The sequence below is a fragment of the Balaenoptera physalus genome (genome assembly GCF_965194825.1).
Source record: "Balaenoptera physalus genome assembly, chromosome: 14".
NCBI lineage: Eukaryota > Metazoa > Chordata > Mammalia > Artiodactyla > Balaenopteridae > Balaenoptera > Balaenoptera physalus.
In genome coordinates this window covers 86,196,275-86,216,849 of record NC_138893.1, presented here as the reverse complement: position 1 = coordinate 86,216,849, position 20,575 = coordinate 86,196,275, and the positions used below count along the sequence as shown (strand labels likewise).

Genomic DNA, 20,575 nt, shown 5'->3' with positions numbered 1-20,575 from the left:
GGACTCAGGGCTGGAATTAGCTCCCGTGGGGCAGGTGGGCAGGAGGATGGGAGGCTGTGATGGGTATAGGAAGGGCACGGGGGCTTAGGTAGGTGTGCACGTGGGGTCAGAGCTGTGAGGGAACAGAGGCAGGGAGGCCACCACAGGGCCTGGTGGCAGGAGTGGTGGCTGCTGGGCGTTTCTGCTGAAGATGGGCCTTCAGGGTGTTCCTGATAGGGCGTGGGTCACACCAAGGCCACATTGGGGCTACCCTCTTGAGCAGGCCTTGGGCTCAGCTTCCTCTTGGAGGTGGAGGTGGTGGGGGACCTAGGACACTTCTGCTTGGGTTCTGCTCGGAGAGCTGAAATCAGGGAGACCAGGGGCTGGGGAGGAGCTTGATCCCCTCGCCAGCTGAACCTGGGTGGTGGGTGTTTGGGGACGTCAAGGAGGGCAAGAACTGCTGGTCCAGCCCCGAGCGTGGGTTCCAGCCTCAGGGGATGAACAGAGGGCAGGGGTGCGGGTTGCCCGGAGACCTCTGTTTGGAGTGGAGCCTGCATCTTCCCCATCCCCCAGGACGGTGGGGAGAGAAGGAGGCTGGTCGTTGAGTAGTTTGAGTCTAGTGCCAGGGTCTGGGCCATAGGGCTGTGTGGAGAGTGTCCAGGGAGGCCCCAGTTAACCCGCCTGAGCTGAGGCCCTTGGTGGGCCTGCCTGCTCCACAGCCGGAACTCACAGCCGAAGGGCTCCTGCTGGCTGCTGCATCCACACTGCCTTCCCCAGCGCTCCCTGAGGGCCCAGCTGTAATACCGGGAGCAGCTGGGCCTCTGCTCCTGAGGTCCCCATGGGAGCGTCCCCATGGGGCTACACAGGCATGGGGCGTGCTTGGCCTCCCGCGCTGCTCTCCGCTTGCTCACTACGTGCCGGGCGCTTTCTGTGAAGTGTTGCCCTCCACACTGTGCAGTCCCGTTATAAGGAAACGGAAACGCAGAGCAGTTAATAGTAATCAAGACGCAAACTTGTGCAGGTCACTGAGCTGGGGGGAGGCAGCGCTGGGCCCCAGACTCGCCTGCATCTGCGGAGCCCAGTGAGGGGAGGACGGTGGGACAGAGGGGGACGGGGGACCTGAAGGATTACCCCCTTTCCCTGGAGCTCTGCCCCCATCTCTGCTGTCCTCCCCAGGTGGCAGCAAAGGCCGGCATCTACGAGATCCTCAACCAGCTGGGCTTCCCCGAGCTTGAGAGCGTGGAGGACCAGCCCTTCTCGAGGCTGCGCTGCCGGTGGCAGGAGCAGAGCCACAGCCCCGAGCCCTCCGCTGCAGGGGACTTCCTGTAGGACGCGCTCCCCCTGCCCCTGCTACCGTCGCCTCCCGCGGGGCCACCTCCTACCCTCGCAGGCTGGGGGTGCCGGTGCTCTTCACTGACAGTGGCCCTGAGAAATAATTCCTCAGCTTAGCAGAGAGACTGGCATGGGTGGGGACCCCTTTTCTGAAAGAGTTTTTATAGGACAATTGGCGCACAGTGATACCTTGTGAATGGCAGGCGCGGGGAGGGCCTGCAGGAAGGCCGGTGTGGCGTCACGTCTCCAAGGAGCTCACTCCCCAAGTTGCCAAGCGAAACCCCTCGCCGCTTCGCCCTCCCCTCTCCCCCGAGCGGCTCTGATGGCCCCTGGCGCGGAGCAGCCCTGGCCAGTGTTGGTTTCCCTCTTTCCCTCTCTCGTGGCTCTCCCATGCGGCTTCTCCCGTTTTGCTGCTTGAGCACTGCCCTGGGGGCCCCGGGATCCCTAGGGAGTAGACTGTGTGCTGGCTGATTTGTTACCTTAAAGGCAGCTTTACCCAGTTTTCTTGCCTCTCATGCCTCGTCTCAACCTGGAGACTTGAAGAAGGACAACCACACGCCCGGTGGGTCCCGCAGGGGCCTCTGCCTCTCCTTCCTTTGCCCTCTCCCCTCCCCTGGGCTGGCAGGACTGTGGAGGTTTCCAGGGAGCTGAAAACGAAATGGAGTCCCTCTCGGGGGAAGAAAGAGCTTTCAGAAGGTGCATGCAGCCCTGTGGAAGAGGCTAGCTCCATTTCTCTGGAACCATGGGCGGGAGGTCTAGGGAAGCACTGCCTCCCTGCCCCACCATCCAGAGTGGCCTGTGCCCCGACCTGCTGTGGCAGGAGCCCCAGAGACCGCCGGGTGACCCTGAGCGAGCAGTGGGGCGTGTGAGAGTGGGCCAAGGATGGCGTGAGGGGGCACTTGGATTCCAGGCCATCCTTGCTGAGCATCCTTGAGCTGCCTTCCAGTGGGGGCAGAAGGGGCCAAGTGCTGCTGAGTTAGCAGCTGCCGGGACCAGCTCTGGGCAGACAGTGGGAGGGTTGCTCGGAGAGGCAGGCGGTGTTGAGCTGAGTCTGCGGCTCTCCCTCTGGGGGCTGGTGTCCCCCGAAGCACAGGGGCTGAATGGTGTGGACGCTGTCCTCCTGGCCTGGCTCGTTGGGGCCAGGGAGGTCTCTCTTGGTTGGACACCGGCACTTGTGCAGAGAAACAGGTGATGTGTCACTGGTCATGGTATTTTGAAAAGGGGGAAGAGGCCAAAGTTGTTCACGTCTACCTAGTGTTGGAAAATTTATGACCGTTTTAGCTGAATTCTTTTGCAAATCTACTGTATGTCCGTTCACTACCTTTTCAGATTTGTTGTTGTTTTCGGTTTTATTTTTGCATGTAGTAAAAAGTGTTAATTTTGTTGCAGACAAGGTCTAGAGGAGGGGTCAGAGATCAGGGCTGAACTGGGAGGGATCCTTTGCATTCTCACGGTTGGCCCTGACTTTCAGCTGTGCTGGGACTACTGGCTGGTCACATCACCTCTCTGCCTCAGTTTCCCCATCTGTAAAATGGGAGAATAATACTTGCCTACCTACCTCACAGGGGTGTTGTGAGGATTCATTCGTGATTTTTTTTTTTTTTTTTTTGTACAGAGCTTTTGAGCATTAAAAGTGGCTAAATGTGAAGTGCGCTTGGCTGCCTGTCTTTAGTGTGGGTCAGGTGTTACAGAACTGATGCAAGCTGAGGTCCCTGCTCCTTCAGAGTAAGGGTGGGAGGGCAGGGAGAGCCAAGAGCACCTGCCCGTAGTGCACCTGATTCTCAGGGAAGGTGGATTTTCCTGGACGCCTCTCTCCTTCCTTCACATCCCCAATCATGTTTGACCATCTCACCCTGGATGCCCACAGCTGACGTGCTGAGCCCCTTCTTGAAGAAAGCAACATAACAGGCTAATTCACGCTGAAGTGTGAAGGACTGTTATATCCAGGGAAACAACAAAATGGAATTTCAAGGGCTATGAAGGAGGGTGGTCCTCAACCTCTATTTCCTTTTCTTATCCCTACAGGCTCCCCTTGGTCCCTTTAGGCCCCTGAATGCTTGAACACACTTGTGTTGAGAAATTGGTGTGTAAAGAGGCAGTAAGGAGAGTGAGGTAGAGAGAGTGCTGACCTGAGGCTTCTCTCTAAGCTCTTCCAGGATTAGGGGAATCAGACCCTCTAGGCTGTAGTTCCAGGGTCAGCTGGGGGTGGTGAGAATGGAATCCGGAGCCCCGACCGCATAGGGTTGGTGATCTCCCCAGCCTCGGAGCGGAGGCCTCCTGGGGTTACTTCCCAGCACAGCAGAGTCCAGGCATGCTCTGTGTGGCTTCTGAATGTGAGCGCGGTGGTGTATACACCAGTGTGCATGTGTGTCCGTATGTGGGGTGGTTCAGCACTTCTCTGCCAGGGATGAGGGGATTGTAAAAATATGATCAGTGGAAGGATCTCCTGGGACCCTGATGGAGGTGCGGCAGGGTCTTGGGACGACCAGGACTGGGAACTGGAATACTGTCCAGGGAGCCCTAGAAGTCCTCTGCAGCATCAACGGGGGTGCGCCGCTCCAATCCCCCCTCAGGAGAACCCGCTGCAAGAGCAGACGGCACAACTCCAGCCGCTGCAGCTTCGATCCAACACGCACCGAGGCCGCGCTCCGTCTCCAGCCCTCTCCCCGCTCGGGCTCTCCCAGACCATGACTGAGGCCGGCAGGGCTCTCGAGCCACTAGCCACGCTGTTTCTGCCCGTGGCAGCCTTGCCTGGGGCCTCCCCGTTGGTCTGGCTGGGGGTTCCCCAGACCCACCCTGCAAAGTGGGGCTCTCGCTTCCTCTCTCCTTTCACGGGCGTCAGACCCGCATCGTGGTCTGCAGGCTCTTCCTGCCTTCTGCCTCCTCCTCCTTTATCCTTCACAGGGGTTTCCACAAATAAATCTCCTGCACATCTGATCCCATCGTGGTGTCTGCCACTCTGAGGACCTGAATGACACACCCTCACCCTCTTCTTGGCCTCCCTGGGCAGCTTCTTTGTCCCTCTTGCTGGTTAAGGCAGCCTTCTCTGGCGCTGCGTAGGGACACCACCAGCCCGGTTTCCAGCTTCATATGTTCCAGTTCCAGCCAGACTCAGTTGTCTTTCTCTCTCTCGCACCGCCCTGCCCTTCCATCTCGAGTGTGCGGCTGCGGGGCCTGTGGACTGGGGCCTGTGTGGAAGGAAATTGCTGCTCACCTTCTCTGTGGATGGGGTGGGGTGGGGAAGGCGGGACTGAGGCGCTTAGAGTTATCTGGGTGGATACCCCTAAATCTGCGAATGGCAGTGCCAACCTCTGATTATTTCCTAAATAGAGGGAATATTTCCTAAGTAAACCATTATAAAGGTTTTCCATTTGTCCTCCAGAAATGTCCTATTGGATAGTCTCAAATAGCAGTTAATGAGCTCGCTGTTTCTCATGCCTGGCCAGCACTGCCTATTCCACTTTTTAAAAAACTTCTTGCTAGTTTTGTGGCTCACAATAGAATCTCATATGTGTTTAATTTTATATTTTATTTATTTACTTTTTTTTAATTGAAGTATAGTTGCTGTACAATATATTACAGGTATGTAATATAGTGATTCACAATTTTTAAAGGTAATACTCCATTTATAGTTCTTATAAAATATTGGCTGTATTCTCCATGTTGTACAATATATCCTTGTAGCTCATTTTATACCTAATAGTTTGTACCTTTTACTTCCCTACCCCTGTATTACCCATCCGTCCTTCCCTCTCCCCACTGGTAACCAATAATTTGTTCTCTATATCTGTGAGTCAGCTTCTTTTTGGTTGTATTCACTGGTTTGTTGTATTTTTTTAGAGTCCACATATAAGTGATATCATATAGTATTTGTCTTTCTCTGACTTATTTCACAAAGCATGATATTCTCTAGGTCCATTCTTGTTTCTGCAAATGGCAGAATTTCATTCTTTTTTTATGGCTAAGTAATGTTTGTGTGTGTGTGTGTGTGTATGTGTGTATACATATATATACACACACACGTATATAATACCACATCTTCTTTATCTGTGTGTCTGCTGATGGACACTTGGGTTGCTTCCATGTCTTGGCTATTGTAAATAGTGCTGCTGTGAACATCGGGGTGCATTTTTTGAATTAGTGTTTTTGTTTTTTCTGGGTATACCCGAGTGGAATTGCTGGATCATATGATAGTTCTCTTTCTAGTTTTTTGAGGACCCTCCATACTGTTATTGAAGAGACTGTCTTTTCTCCGTTTTATATTCTTGCCTCCATTGTCAAAGATTAATTGACCATAAGTGCATGGGTTTATTTCTGGGCTCTCTATTCTGTTCCATTGATCTATGTGCCAAGAGAGTGTCTGACTCCAAGCCCGTGCTCATTTCAAAGGTGGATGTCGGTGCCAGCTCTGGGTACTGGAATCCTCTCTGACATTTTCAATGATGGGGAGAGAGATGTCAGTCCTTCTGGAAGTGTGCCCTCGCTGGGGCGGGTTGGGAGGGGGTTGAGGGGAAAGCATGATTACTTTGAAAACCTTCCTACAAGGTCTTGTGGTTCTCACACTCAACGCTTTTCAAACCCCTTTGTTCTTTCAAGAGGTTCCCCTCAACACCACAAGAAGTACTTGTTTCCTATGAGTCACTTTGATAGATTATGATGGGGGCTTTTGAGTTTCATTTTGCGCCTCCCCTTAGTATATTCTTTCTTTTCCTACCATCTGCCCACCTCACCCTGAATTAAACATCAATAGTTTATGAAAACACACATTTCCCCATTCCCATCCCAACATTTGAAGTCACCAGTCTTTTAATTTTTGCCCATCTGATAAGGAATTGCCCATCTGATAAGGAAACAGTCTTTTGTTTTTATTTTAATATGATTTTCCCAATTACTAATGAGATGAAACATCTTTTTATAGGTTTATTGGCCATTTGGATTTGCTCTCTTATGTGTTTGCTTATTTTTCTACTGGGTTGTCTCTTTTAAACTAATAAGCGTAAAAATTTTAATACAGTCTGTTTCATTCGTAGGTAGATAGATAAATATACAGCCAGTTCTTTCTTCCAGTTTATCCGTAATTGTTTTGGAGTTTATTTTGTTAAATTTTTGCCTTTTATATTTTGTGTCTTGTGTCAGCAGACCTTCTCTACCCAAGGTTACTTATCTATTTCCTGGTTTTCTTTGATTGCTTGTACAGTATTGTCCTTTATGTTTCTTTCTTTAATTCACCTGGAGTAAATATTTGTGAATGGCATGTGGTAGAGAATATAATTTATTTTTTTCCAAATGCGTATCCAGTTGGCCTATGTTATTTATCGAGTAGCCAAGTTTCTCTACTCCTTGAACTGCAACACTTGTCATATGTTAGGTCCTGTGTATACATGGGTCTATACAGTAGACATGTGATTGCCATTGCCTCTAGCATCCATTCATCTTCCAACAACCATCTCTGACTTTCCATCCTAAGTTTAAAAAATCTCGAGTGGATTTTTAATTTTTTAAATCTTTATTACTCTTTTCTGGACTTGTAGTTTTCCTTGGGTCAACTTTGGTAAAATACCAACATTTTCCCAGAATAACACATGGACATCTGTCAAGATTTTCAAGTTTATTAATGTAAAATCATATGTAATATTCTCTCTTTTCTTTTGGCTGCACCCAGCGGCATGCAGGATCTTAGTTCCCCAATCAGGGATCAAACCCATACACCCCGTGCATTGGAAAGGCGGAGTCCTAACCACTGGAACGCCAGGGAAAACCTTGTAATATCCTCTTAAGTATTTAGAAAGCTCCTGTGCATCTGTGACTGTCTTCTTTCTCAATCTTAATGTTTATGAATATCTTACATATTTTCCATGGTCACATTTGCAAGTTTTTCTGTTTGTTATCTTCAGATAACCTATTTTTGTTCTTATAAATGTAAACATTGAGAATCTGTGATCACATAAACTAGTAGAGGTGACTGTTTGCTATAGTAATGCTACTTGATTCTATGAACCTCTTCTGAGTAATATGCCAAAAATCACATCATGATCTCTCATCAAAGCATTAAAAACTTTTTTTCTATTAGCTGTCAGTCAATTGGGTACTCGTGTAATTTTGTTATAAGCATTGAGAATTGGAAAACACTGGAATTGCAAAAGGATGTATTACCTGGATATTGGAGTCATTAACTCTCTCACTTTCTGGAAAATATGCCCCCAAAAGTTTATTAAGATTTGTCAAGTGACTACTAATTATATCTCTTACTCTTTCACTCAGAGGTACCCTGTATAAACTAACATACACAAAAATAGATGAGGAAAATATTGTTCATTTTAACTCTCCTTTTCCAATACAAACTTTTCTTTTTTTTTTTTAACAGTTCCAAAAAGTTTTTTAAAAACAACTTTATTGAGGTATAATTGACATACAATAAACTGTACGTATTTGAAGTGTATAATTTGTTAAGTTTTGACATAGGTATACACCTGTGAAATTATCATAATCAAGATAATGACCATATCCATCATCTCTGAAAGTTTGCTTATATATCCCTTTATAATTTCTACTTCCTGACCTTCCCTCCCCCATCCCTCTCCACAGGGACACTTTGATCTGCTTTTTGTCATCATAGATTCGTTTGCATTTTCTAGGGTTTTATATAAATGGAAGCATCAGTGTGTACTCTTTATTTTCTGGCTTCTTTCACTCAGCATATTTCAAGGTCATCCATGTTTAATGTACATCAATTGGTCATTCCTTTGTATTGCTGAGTGGTATTCCATTGTACGGCTATACGCTCAGTTGGTTAATCCAAATTGTTACTGGATATTTGGGTTGTTTCCAAGTTTTGGCTATTACAAATAAAACTATTATGAACATGTACAAGTCTTCGTATGGACATATGTTTTCATTTCTTTTGGATAAATACCTGGGAGGAGAATGGCTGAATGGTATGGTACGTGTATGTTTAAATTTTTAAGAAACTGCCAAACTATTTTCCAGATGGTTTCATCCCCACCAGCAGCATATGGGAGTTCCATTCCCTCCACATTCTTACCAACCTTGGAATTGTCAATCTTTTTTGACTTTAGCCATTCTAATTGGTGTGTAGTGGATGTATTTCCTACCACCACCCTCCCAGGTCACATTTTTAATTGATAAGATTTCCAATTCAGTCTTTTTTAGGGTAAGCCTAAAAGCGTTGGAAGGCTCATCTCTTTGAAGATATTAATTATTCTTATTTGAGGGCTTATTCAGTTAGTTCTATTTCCGTGGATGTTAGTTCTTCTCTTTATTGAATTTGGTGTTTGTTTTTCATGGTGTTGGTTTTTCTCAGTGGTTGGTGAATTTGGTTGTGCACTCAACTTTGTCTTGAGATTTCAGGTTATCCTGTTGGTAAGGCTTGTGACTATTCCACATAGCCTGGACTGGTGACTACTGGGGAGGGATGAGACTTGATGGCGACAGCGTGTGCCGGTGGCTGCCCTTCTGGATGAGGGTGCCCCCTCGCCGCTAGGTGGATATCAGCCCTAGGATGCCGCCTCAAGTGCCCCACTCGCTGCTACTACCTGGCAGACTCCACTGCTACCCAGACTTGACCTGTGCTGCTGAGGGGGGCACGGGGAGAGCCAAACTCTCCAGCTGCTTCTGCTGGAATTCTCCAACCTTGTCCTGATGGGGGTCCAGGCTTCCTCCTGCCTCCTGGCTTGGCACCTGTGAGCTGAAAGCTTCCTTAAAGCTGGTCCCTCCTCTCTCAGAGGCTTTCAGCTGCGTGGCTTGTGGGCTGTCACTTCCCCTGTCCATCCAGTTCCATCAATCTCTGTCTTTCAGGGATTCCTCACAAGTTCTGACCTCTTGTTATTCTAGCACTGGCATAGAATTTAAAAAATTAATACTTTTAATGACATTTTGAGGGCTGTGGGTTGGGAAGGGGAAACTAGAGCATATGCTTAATCATAATTTGTATATGAAAACAGCTCATACTATGCACTAGGCCCTGTAGCAGTTAGGATCCTGGCAAAGAATGGATGGCAACCTTAGCTCCAAGTTCAAAGACAATTTAATGAAAGGACCATTTGCAGAGGTGTGGGCAGGGTTAAAGGAACCAGCGTGGAATGGCGAGAGGCATTCAGGAACTAGTTACAGGGGGAAGCAGTAACCTCCCCTAGACTTGAAGGGGCAAGGGGACAGCACAGTGTGACCTGAGCCTGCCACAGGTATCTTCAGGGGACTCTGGGGACCATCCAACAGAAACTGAGTTGAGAAGGGGGTAACCATGGCCAGAGCAGCATCCCTGAGCATGGGGCTGAGGGAGGAGGAGCAAATGCCTTGACTTCTCCCTTGTCTTGTCCTCTGATCTCCCGTCAGTGCCTTCCTTTGATTGCAGGAGGTGCCAGCAACATGGTCCACGGGGTGGGTCAGCCTCCGGAGATGGGGAACGGAGAGAGAGACAAACAGAGGATAACCCGCACAGCCTTCTCCCAGGCGCTTCATGTATGTCGTCACCTCCAGTAGTTCCACGACAGCCCGAGGAGGTAGGCCTGTTATCCTTATTTTACAAAGGAGGAAACCCAGGCACCTTGATCCAGTGACACCTTCAGAATTTCCCTCTGCTCCTCCCTCTGCCTGGTGTGCCTTCCCTCCCTTCCTAGCGCACTGCTCCTGTGCTTCAAGTTCAGCTTGATTCAGGTCTCCTCACCACTGCGATCTAAGTGTCCTCAAGATATTTAGAGAAAGGGTTCTGACTTCTCAAGATGCTGTGCCCACATTTCCTCCAGCATTTCATTATGAAAATTTCAAAACTACAGGAAGGTTGGAAGTACTGTATGAAGAACAGCCCCGTACTCCGGGGCCCACTTCTCAAAAACACTTTCACACTATTGTCTGTCGACTTGTCTAAACCTCCACTAACTTGTGAATTCCTTAAAGGAAGGGCTACCAGTGATCAATCTTTGCATCTCAGGGTCTATGATGGCCTGGCACACAGAATGCAGTCAGTAAATGTTTGATGAATTGATAATTCACAAGGCATTTGGTGTTTCCCAGGAAAGGGGAAGGAGAGTTTTATTTATTGAGTGCCTATGGGTGATTTTGATACATTGTGTGGGGCATTGCGTTCATTATTTCACCAAAGCCTTGCAAGTCAGACGAGGCTGGGATTATGATCTCTCTTTTACAAGACCAAGAGAAGTTTCATAATTTACTCAAGGCTCACATTGTATCCCTAAGGGATCTGGGTTTCAGATCGTCAAGCTGCCCTCAAACCCATGCTGGTGACCCAGTGCCTTCTCTGTAGACTGGAGGCTACTTGGTGCTGGGGACTGTGCTTTATGCATTTCTGAATGTCCCAGGACCTTGCAACTAGCAGGTGCAGTAAATATTCTTGGCAAGAATGAATGAATGAACCTTTAGTGAGTATTTCCATACTACTGGAATATGGCATTCACTGCTGGAAATTCATTCACTACGGGAATATGATACCTGAAGGGAGCTCGTACACCTCTTCACTAAGCAAAGGAGGGATCTGAGGCTGGAAGGGCAATGACATCCAAGGTCGTGCAGGGAGCCAAGGGCAGACTCAGTGTGCTGACTTCCTGCCCAGTGCTCTTTCTTTTCCCTTCCTCTTCACATCCACCCGAGCATCTGAATTGGCACCAGTCACTAACCCAGAGCCTGGAGACCCACAGAAACCGCATTTCCTAAGGCTGTGTGGGTGGGTGCCTGCCCAAGCACTAGCTCATGGTGCCCGTCTTCCTTCTTCTTCACTGAGGGTACTATGGGCTTCAGACACTTGAAGTTGTGTGTGAAATTGTGTTTATATACTCTGCTCAGGTGAGCATCCAGTGTTTGCATCAGGCTCGCAAAACAAATACAAAAACCGTGACCCCCCCAAAGCGGGTGAGGCCTCCTTTACGTGTTCTCTCCAGTGGTTCCCCAAATTCTTGATTGTGCAGACAAACAGAATTTTTAAAAGAATATTAGGATGCAGATTTTTGCAAAGTTGGCCGATTAAAAAGAAATGAACCCCCCTTACAACTCTATCGTATCATAAAAGGATATTTTTAACCTCTGCAAACAAGAAGGACGAATTCTCTGGGGGATAAAAGGGGCAGGCCTTCCAATTAGGTGAAATAGCTTTAACATGCTACACGGTCCTTATTTTGCTCACTTTGCTCTCGACGGAAAATGTTAGCGTGGACCAGCCTTTGGGAGCCTTGCTCTCCGTGGAGAAGCTTCCGCTTAGACCTGTGTCCTGGTGTGAGAACTCTCTGTGGAGAGTTCTCTTGAAAGGTGCCCCCTGGAGGTGGCTGTGCGTGGGTTCTGTTGGATCCCTGGGTGCCATTTCCACCAGGGTGGCTGCCGGTAACTGGCCATGAACTTTGGTCACCTGGGGAGGTTATGTCATTGTCCATTGGCTTAAGTTTCCTCACGAGGGTTTTGGGCGAGAATCTGAAGAATACAGGCTCTGAGTGGCCAGAGCAACCTGCTGTCCCCAGCTCCCTTGGAAAGGAAGCATTGCGTGGTGGGCGCCTGTGGGAGCCCTGGGGGTGCAGGGCTGTGGGGACCATGAAAGCACTGGGTGGAGGGGAGCTGTGGCCGTGTGAGATGACCCCACTCCCTTTGGGTTGCCCAGATCTCTGTGTCCTTCTCTTCTGCCAATGCAGGAGACAGGCCCTTGTCCTTCCTGCCTTGGATTCCCCCATCAGGGCACTGGCTGGACTTCTCTCTGGCTAGGCCCACCCTCTCCTTGGCTGAGGACAGGCAGGATCGCAGCTTTGTAAAGAGATTTGCCAGGAAGGTTTGCTGAGGAGGGACGTTGGCCCCAGCAGGGAGTGGGTCTCTTGGCGGCGAGGTGAGAACAGCAGACCAGCGTAGCAGGCTGTGGCTGGCGTGTCTTTGTGGTTCTGCACACAGTAACATCTCCGTGAGTGTTTCTTGAGTGACAGGTACTTCTGAGCATCTAACATGTGTCTGACAAATTGCTGCAACTCTCCCAGCCCCAGTTTCTACATCTCTAAAAGGAGCTGACAATGCTCTCCTGCCCCAGACCCCATCCTGCAGCGCAGGCAGGATTCCCCAGCTGTCTACGGGATCTGGGGCAGGACAGGCATCAACCCATTAAGTGGGGCCCCTTCCCGATGCCGCTGCGCCTGACGTGTTTGTAGGTGCTTCCACATCCGACCCTTTACCACACAGGAGCCCACGTGTGATCTTAAACTCTGACCTAGGTGTTAGTGTGTCCAGGCGACGTGAGGAACAGCGGACTCGGAGGGGAACCCATTTGTTCTAGGTCACGTAACAAGCAAGGGCGTAGCCCACTGCACACATCTGGTCTGGGAGGGCTGTGGGAATGCTCTTCACTCCAGATGGTACCAATAAAGGCCCTTTTGCTCAGTTTGTTGATACAACAAAACAATAAACAAACAACTGCTTTTTGGAAACAGTTGGGGGACATAATTAGGGAAGAATTGACCAGAACGTCTAAATCACTGAACCTTTTCAAGGAAAGCCCTAGTATTATTTTCAGATACACTACAGATGAAAACCAAGAGTAAGGTACCTTCTGGACCCAGCGGAGGCCCCTGCAGCACCTGCTCAAATACCAGATAAGAATCATGAGGGATTACTCATGGTTTATAAGCTAATTTGCACGGTTTGCTTAATAAGCACATTTGCACGGTCTTAATGGTTTCCAAAGGACTTGAAAGCAGTTTGGGTTCTTCACAAAGTTATAGAATCCCCTGCCATGTCATTTGCCCTGTGAATTGGTTCAGCAAACCATACTTCTGTTTTGTGTTTGAAATCAGAAACAGATGTTTATGTTTAGGCTGCCGGCTCCAGCTTAAACACAGGCTTTCTGTCTCCTCTGCCCAGTTTGCTCTTTAAGGGACAGGGAGGTGTTCTGGCTAAGCTGAAGTCCCGTCTCTGGGCCCCTCCCCTGAGCTGCCTCCAGCAACTGGCTGCTCCCTTAGCAGCCGGCCTCCTGAGAGAGGAGAGGGCCCTTGGGGATGGAAGGGAACGGCTGCTAAGGAGTGGGTCCTTCTGGGCCTGTCTGTATGGCCTTGAGCAAGTCCCCCTCCTGTCCTGCCTGTGGGGTCCTTGCCTGGCAGCTGAGGGGGTTAGAGTGACAGAGAAGCGTGCTGCCTGGCACCAGTAAATGTGTCAGGGATGCCCAGTAAATGTGTGCCCTCTACTTTCCCTTCAGGCTCCCTGGAATTCCCAGCCAGCCTTCCCCACCCTCTTGTGGTCCAGAGGGTGGGCATGGGAGCTGGGCTCAGTGAGTGTCCCAGGGAGGGGAGCCGAGTGCACCCCTCGTTCTGGCCCCTGGAGAGCGATGTACAACCTGCAGGTGTCATTTCCCAGTGCTGAGGAGGACAGAGTGGGACAGCCAGGGTGGGCTAGGAGCCTCCAGTGCAAGGTGGGCCAGCGTGGAGGAGCGAGGAGCCAGAGGGGAGGGAGCCCTCGTGAGAACCCCGTGCCCTGGCCAGGACAGGAAGAGTGACTGAGGCGCCTGGGCACCACCCCAGGTCCGCAGTAGCTGAGGGGTGGATGCCCAGGGAAGACGGGTGGGGCGGGGTGTCGACTGGCAGCAGAGCCCCCGGTTCGCATCGTACCTTTCCCAGCACTAAGTAACTGGGAGACTTTGGACCAGTCATCAAACCTTCCTTAGCCTCAGTTTCCTCACTTAACAAAGTAGGGCTCTTAGGAAAAGTAAATGAAATCATGCATATTTACACAGGCCATGTCTCACAGTAGGCACTTAAGAAATGGTTGATAAAGGTAAAAGCAAACTAGAAACCTTGAGATCTCATCCTCAGCTTGGCATTTATCATGAGCTTGTACACCTGTGCATGAGGGCAGGGGCACCTTGGTTGGCTCTGGTTGGAAGTTCCTTCCTCCCAAACAGTGGCTCCCCACACTGGGTCTCCAATTGTTTCAAGGTAAGAGGGGGAAGAGTTGGCCTTTCTGGGTGGGGGCAGGGCCGTGGGGGGCAGTGGGGAGGGAGGAGCCGAGGCCTCCCCTCCAGCCTGGCCTCGGCTCTTCTTCCCAGGAGCAGGGCTCAGTGCTCGCTCTCCCACCCTCCCCAGTCTCCTTGTCTCCCCCTCACCCAACAAGCTCATTGTCCTGTGAGGCAGGAGGAAATACATGCCAACATTCATTCATTCAACAGTGTTTTTGGAGCACCTGCTACGTGCCAGGTCTTGCTAGGGGTATGGAGGCCGTGATGATCAAGACAGAATGGGACAGTTCCAGGCAAGAGAATCCCGAGGCCTAGTGACGGTGCCCACCAATTTGGCTTTCTTCCCTGCCCCCCACCCCACCCCAGGGCCACTGCTGTAGCGGGGAGCTCTAGGGGGAGGGCGGAGTGGTGGGCAGGGCGAGTTCCTTGGGGCCTAGAGGGCTTGGAGTCGCCATGGCCCTGTCGTAAGTGTGAGGTTGGTCTCTCCAGTTCTGGAGAGCTGGGCTGGATCTTGTTTGAGTCCTGATTTGACAGCTAGGAAGATAGGCACAGGAAGGTCAAGGCAGAGGCTAGCTAAGAAGCCAGTGGCAGGCTGCAGGAAACAGTTTGGTGGTTTCTCAAGAGGTTATACATAGAACTACCATATGACCCAGAAATTCCACTCCTCGGTGTTTATCTAAAAGAAGTGCAAGCAGGGACTCAAGCAGAAACTTGTGCCCCAATGTTCATAACAGCATTATTTACCATAGCCAAAAGGTAGAAACAATGCAAGTTTCCATCTATGGATGAATGGATAAACAAAGTGATATATCCATACAGTGGAATATTATTCAGCCATAGAATGAATAAAGTCCTGACACAGCCGACAACATGAATGGACCTTGAAAACATGTGGAGTGAAAGAAGCGAGACACATAGGACAAATACTGTTACAATTCCACTTGCCTACCTAGAGTAGGCAAATTCAGAGACAGAAAATAGAATAGAGGTTACCGGAGGCCGGGTGGAGGGTGTTTATTGTTAATGGGTACAGAGTTTTTGTTGCAGAAGATGAAAAAGATTCAGGTATAGATAGGGGTGATGCTTACATGACACTGTGAATGTATTTAATGCTACTGAACTGTATGCTTTCAAAGGGTTAAAATGATAAATATTATGCTCTGTATGTTTTTATCAAATTTTAAAAAAAGCGAGTGGCAGATGGCATGAGGAGATTGCTCTTCCTGAGAACACCTCCCTAAAGCGGGTCCTCTTCAGCCACTCGAGGGCTCTGTGTTGAGGTGGTTGGGGAGACTGTGCAGACAAGACACTAGGGGAGATGGTGCAAAATACACTCTCGACACCTCAGGGCTCACACCGTGGGATGGCTGGAGAAACAAGCTCCTCGGCTTTTTGGGAGACCTCATTTCTAAAGCAGGGATGAGTACATCCACCGCATAGGGCTGCTGGGACGATGCATGTACAGCCTTCAAAACACTACAGTAAGCACTCAAGAAATGTTATTTATTAGTATTTCACTTGTGGTGTTAGTGAGAGAAAAGTAAGGGGAGTGAAGAGGCAAAGGAGAGGCAGGGAGGTGTCTCAATTACTGCAACTTGGAAAAATGCCTTATGAAATGAAGTCCCATGAAGCCCCACATTCCCGAGAGAGCGGGATCTGGTGGAGGTGGGAATGACGTCCTCAATGACTGCCTCCGAGTGAAGGAAGGACCTTGGGTGAAGGTCCCAGCCCTCCAGGCGATGACTCCTGTGAATAAAAAGGACAGGGAGATGGGGGGACCTTCAAGATGGCGGAGGAGTGAGACATGGAGATGGCCTTCCTCCCCACAGATATATCAGAAATACGTCTACATTTGGAACAACTCCTACAGAACACCTACTGAACGCTGGCAGAAGACCTCAGATCTCCCAAAAGGCAGGAAACTCCCCAAGTACCTGGGTAGGGCAAAAGAAAAAAGAAAAAACAGAGACAAAAGAATAGGGGTGGGCCCTGCACCAGTGGGAGGGAGCTGTGAAGGAGGAAAAGTTTCCACACACTAGGATGGCCCTTCACTGACGGAGACGGGGTGGTGAGGGGGAAGCTTCAGAGCCATGGAGGAGAGCACAGCAACAGGGGTGCAGAGGGCAAAGCGGAGAGATTCCCGCACAGAGGATCAGTGCCGACCAGCACTCACCAGCCCGAGAGGCTTGTCTGCTCACCCGCCGGGGCGGGCGGAGGCGGGGAGCTGAGGCTCCGGCTTCGGAGGTCAGATCCCAGGGAGAGGACTGGGGTTGGCTGCGTGAACACAGCCTGAAGGGGGCTAGTGCGCCACAGCTAGCCAGGAGGGAGTCCGGGAAAAAGTCTGGAACTGCCTAAGAGGCAAGGGACCATTGTTTTGGGGTGCACGAGGAGAGGGGATTGAGAGCACCGCCTAACCGAGCTCCAGAGACGGGCACGAGCTGCGGCTATCAGCGCGGACCCCAGAGATGGGCATGAGACGCTAAGGCTGCTGCTGCAGACACCAAGAAGCCTGTGAGCAAACACAGGTCACTGTCTACACCTCCCCTCCCGGGAGCCTGTGCAGCCCGCCACTGCCAGGGTCCCGTGATCCAGGGACAACTTCCCCGGGAGAACACACGGCATGCCTCAGGCTGGTGCAATGTCACACCGGCCTCTGCCACCGCAGGCTTGCCCTGCATTCCGTACCCCTCCCTCCCCCTGGCCTGAGTGAGCCAGAGCCCCCTAATCAGCTGCTCCTTTAACCCCGTTCTGTCTGAGCGAAGAACAGACGCCAGAGGGCAACCTGCATGCAGAGGCAGGGCCAAATCCAAAGCTGAGCCCCAGGAGCTGTGCGAACAAAGAAGAGAAAGTGAAATCTCTCCCAGCAGCCTCAGGAGCAGTGGATTAAATCTCCACAGTCAACTTGATGTACCTGGCATCTGTGGAATACCTGAATAGACAACGAATCATCCCAAAACTGAGGCAGTAGACTTTGGGAGCAACTGTAGACTTGGAGTTTGCTCTCTGCAACTGACTGGTTTCTGATTTTTATGTTTATCTTAGTATAGTTTTTAGTGCTTGTTATCACTGGTGGATTTGTTTATTGGTTTGGTTGCTCTCTTCTTTTTAAATTTATTACTTTTTAAATTCTTTTATTTTTACATCTTAAATTTTTTATTTTAATAACTTTATTTCATTTTATTTTATTTTTTCTTCCTTTCTTTTTTTTCTCCCTTTTCTTCTGAGCTGTGTGGCTGACAGGGTCTTGGTACCCCAGCCAGGTGTCAGGCCTGTGCCTATGAGGTGGCAGAGCTCAGTTCAGGACATTGGACCACCAGAGACCTCCCAGCCCCACGTAATATCAATCAGCAAGAGCTCTCCCAGAGATCTCCGTCTCAACGCTAATACCCAGCTCTACTCAATGACCAGCAAGCTCCAGTGCTGGACACCCCATGCCAAACAACTAGCAAGACAGAAACACAACCCCACCCATTAGCAGACAGACTGCCTAAACTCATACTAAGTTCACAGACACCCCAAAACACACCACCAGACGCGTTCCTGCCCACCAGAAGGACAAGATCCAGCTTCATCCACCACAACACAGGCACCAGTCCCCTCCACCAGGAAGCCTACACAACCCACTGAACCAACCTTACCCACTGGGGGCAGACACCAAAAACTATGGGAATTACGAACCTGCAGCCTGCGAAAAGAGACCCCAAACACAGTAAGTTAAGCAAAATGAGAAGACAGAGAAATACACAGCAGATGAAGGAGCAAGGTAAAAACCCACCAGACCAAACAAATGAAGAGGAAATAGGCAGTCTACCTGAAAAAGAATTCAGAGTGATGATAGTAAAGATGATCCAAAATCTTGGAAATAGAATGGAGAAAATACAAGAAATGTTTAACAAGGACCTAGAAGAACTAAAGAGCAAACAAACAATGACGAACAACACAATAAATGAAATTAAAATTTCTCTAGAAGGAATCAATAGAAGAATAACTGAGGCAGAAGAACGGATAAGTGACCTGGAAGATAAAATAGTGGAAATAAGCACCGCACAGCAGAATAAAGAAAAAAGAATGAAAAGAATTGAGGACAGTCTCAGAGACCTCTGGGACAACATTAAGCGCACCAGCATTCGATTATAGGGGTCCCAGAAGAAGAAGAGAAAAAGAAAGGGACTGAGAAAATATTTGAAGAGATTATAGTTGAAAACTTCCCTAATATGGGAAAGGAAATAGTTAATCAAGTCCAGGAAGCACAGAGAGTCCCATACAGGATAAATCCAAGGAGAAACACATGAAGACACATATTAATCAAACTATCAAAAATTAAATACACAGAAAAATATTGAAAGCAGCAAGGGAAAAAAACAAATAACATACAAGGGAATCCCCATAAGGTTAACAGCTGATCTTTCAGCAGAAACTCTGCAAGCCAGAAGGGAGAGGCAGGACATATTTAAAGTGATGAAAGGGAAAAACCTACAACCAAGATTATGCTACCCAGCCAGGATCTCATTCAGATTTGATGGAGAAATTAAAACCTTTACAGACAAGCAAAAGCTGAGAGAGTTCAGCACCACCAAACCAGCTTTACAACAAATGTTAAGGAACTTCTCTAGGCGGGAAACACAAGAGAATGAAAAGACCTACAAAAACAAACCCAAAACAATTAAGAAAATGGTAATAGGAACATACATATGGATAATTACCTTAAATGTAAATGGATTAAATGCTCCAACCAAAAGACACAGACTGGCTGAATGGATACAAAAACAAGATCCGTAGATATGCTGTCCACAAGAGATGCACTTCAGACCTAGGGACACATACAGACTAAAAGTGAGGGGATGGAAAAAGATATTCCATGCAAATGGAAATCAAAAGAAAGCTAGAGTAGCAAGTCTCATATCAGATAAAATAGACTTCAAAATAAAGACTATTACAAGAGACAAAGAAGAACACTGCATAATGATCAAGGGATCAATCCAAGAAGAAGATATAACAATTGTAAATATTTATGGACCCAACATAGGAGCACCTCAATACATAAGGCAAATGCTAACAGCCATAAAAGGGGAAATCGACAGTAACACAAGCATAGTAGGGGACTTTAATACCCCACTTTCACCAATGGACAGATCATCAAAATGAAAATAGATAAGGAAACAGAAGCGTTAAATGACACATTAAACAAGATGGACTTGATTTTTATAGGGCATTCCATCCAAAAACAACAGAATACACTTTCTTCTCAAGTGCTCATGGAACATTCTCCAGGATAGATCATATCTTGGGTCACAAATCAAGCCTTGGTAAATTTAAGAAAATGAAATCATATTATCAAGTATCTTTTCCAGCCACAACGCTGTGAGACTAGGTAACAATTACAGAAAAAAAAAAAACTGTAAAAAACACAAACACATGGACGCTAAACAATACGCTACTAAATAACCAAGAGATCACTGAAGAAATCAAAGAGGAAATCAAAAAATACTTAGAAACAAATGACAGTGAAAACACGACGACCCAAAACCTATGGGATGCAGCAAAAGCAGTTCTAAGAGGGAAGTTTATAGCAATACAATCCTACCTCAAGAAACAAGAAAAATCTCGAATAAACAACCTAACCTTACACCTAAAGCAATTAGGGAAAGAAGAACAAAAAAGCCCCAGAGTTAGCAGAAGGAAAGAAATCATAAAGATCAGATCAGAAATAAATGAAAAAGAAATGAAGGAAATGATAGCAAAGATCAATAAAACTAGAAGATGGTTCTTTGAGAAGATAAACAAAATTGATAAACCATTAGCCAGACTCATTAAGAAAAACATGGAGAAGACTCAAATCAACAGAATTAGAAATGAAAAAGGAGAAGTAACAACTGACACTGCAGAAATACAAAGGATCATGAGAGATTACTACAAGCAAGTATACGCCAATAAAATGGACAACCTGGAAGAAATGGACACATTCTCAGAAAAGCACAACCTTCTGAGACTGAAGCAGGAAGAAATAGAAAATATAAACAGACCAATCACAAGCACTGAAATTGAGACTGTGATTAAAAATCTTCCAACAAACAAAAGCCCAGGACCAGATGGCTTCACAGCCAAATTCTATCAAACATTTAGAGAAGACCTAAAACCTATCATTCTCAAACTCTTCCAAAATATAGCAGAGGGAGGACCACTCCCAAACTCATTCTACGAGGCCACCATCACCCTGATACCAAAACCAGACAAAGATGTCACAAAAAAAGAAAACTACAGGCCAATATCACTGATGAACATAGATGCAAAATTCCTCAACAAAATACTAGCAAACAG

The 20,575-nt window shown here is 48.1% G+C and overlaps 1 protein-coding gene across 6 annotated transcripts in view; it reads left to right on the top strand.

Annotated features, from left to right (window-relative positions):
* The window catches only part of PALD1 (phosphatase domain containing paladin 1), a 95,497-nt gene extending 82,116 nt beyond the window's left edge, over positions 1–13,381 (top strand). For 5 of the 6 annotated variants that reach the window (XM_082424450.1, XM_082424451.1, XM_082424452.1 and 2 more), the window contains one exon: positions 1,156–2,962. In XM_082424450.1, coding sequence (XP_082280576.1) covers positions 1,156–1,308 — 153 coding nt within the window. In that variant the 3' untranslated portion in view covers positions 1,309–2,962. Of the gene's footprint in view, positions 1–1,155; positions 2,963–9,682 lie in introns of those variants that run through there. The other variant, XM_082424454.1, reaches the window with a different exon arrangement.
* The last annotated feature ends 7,194 nt before the right edge of the window (positions 13,382–20,575 follow it).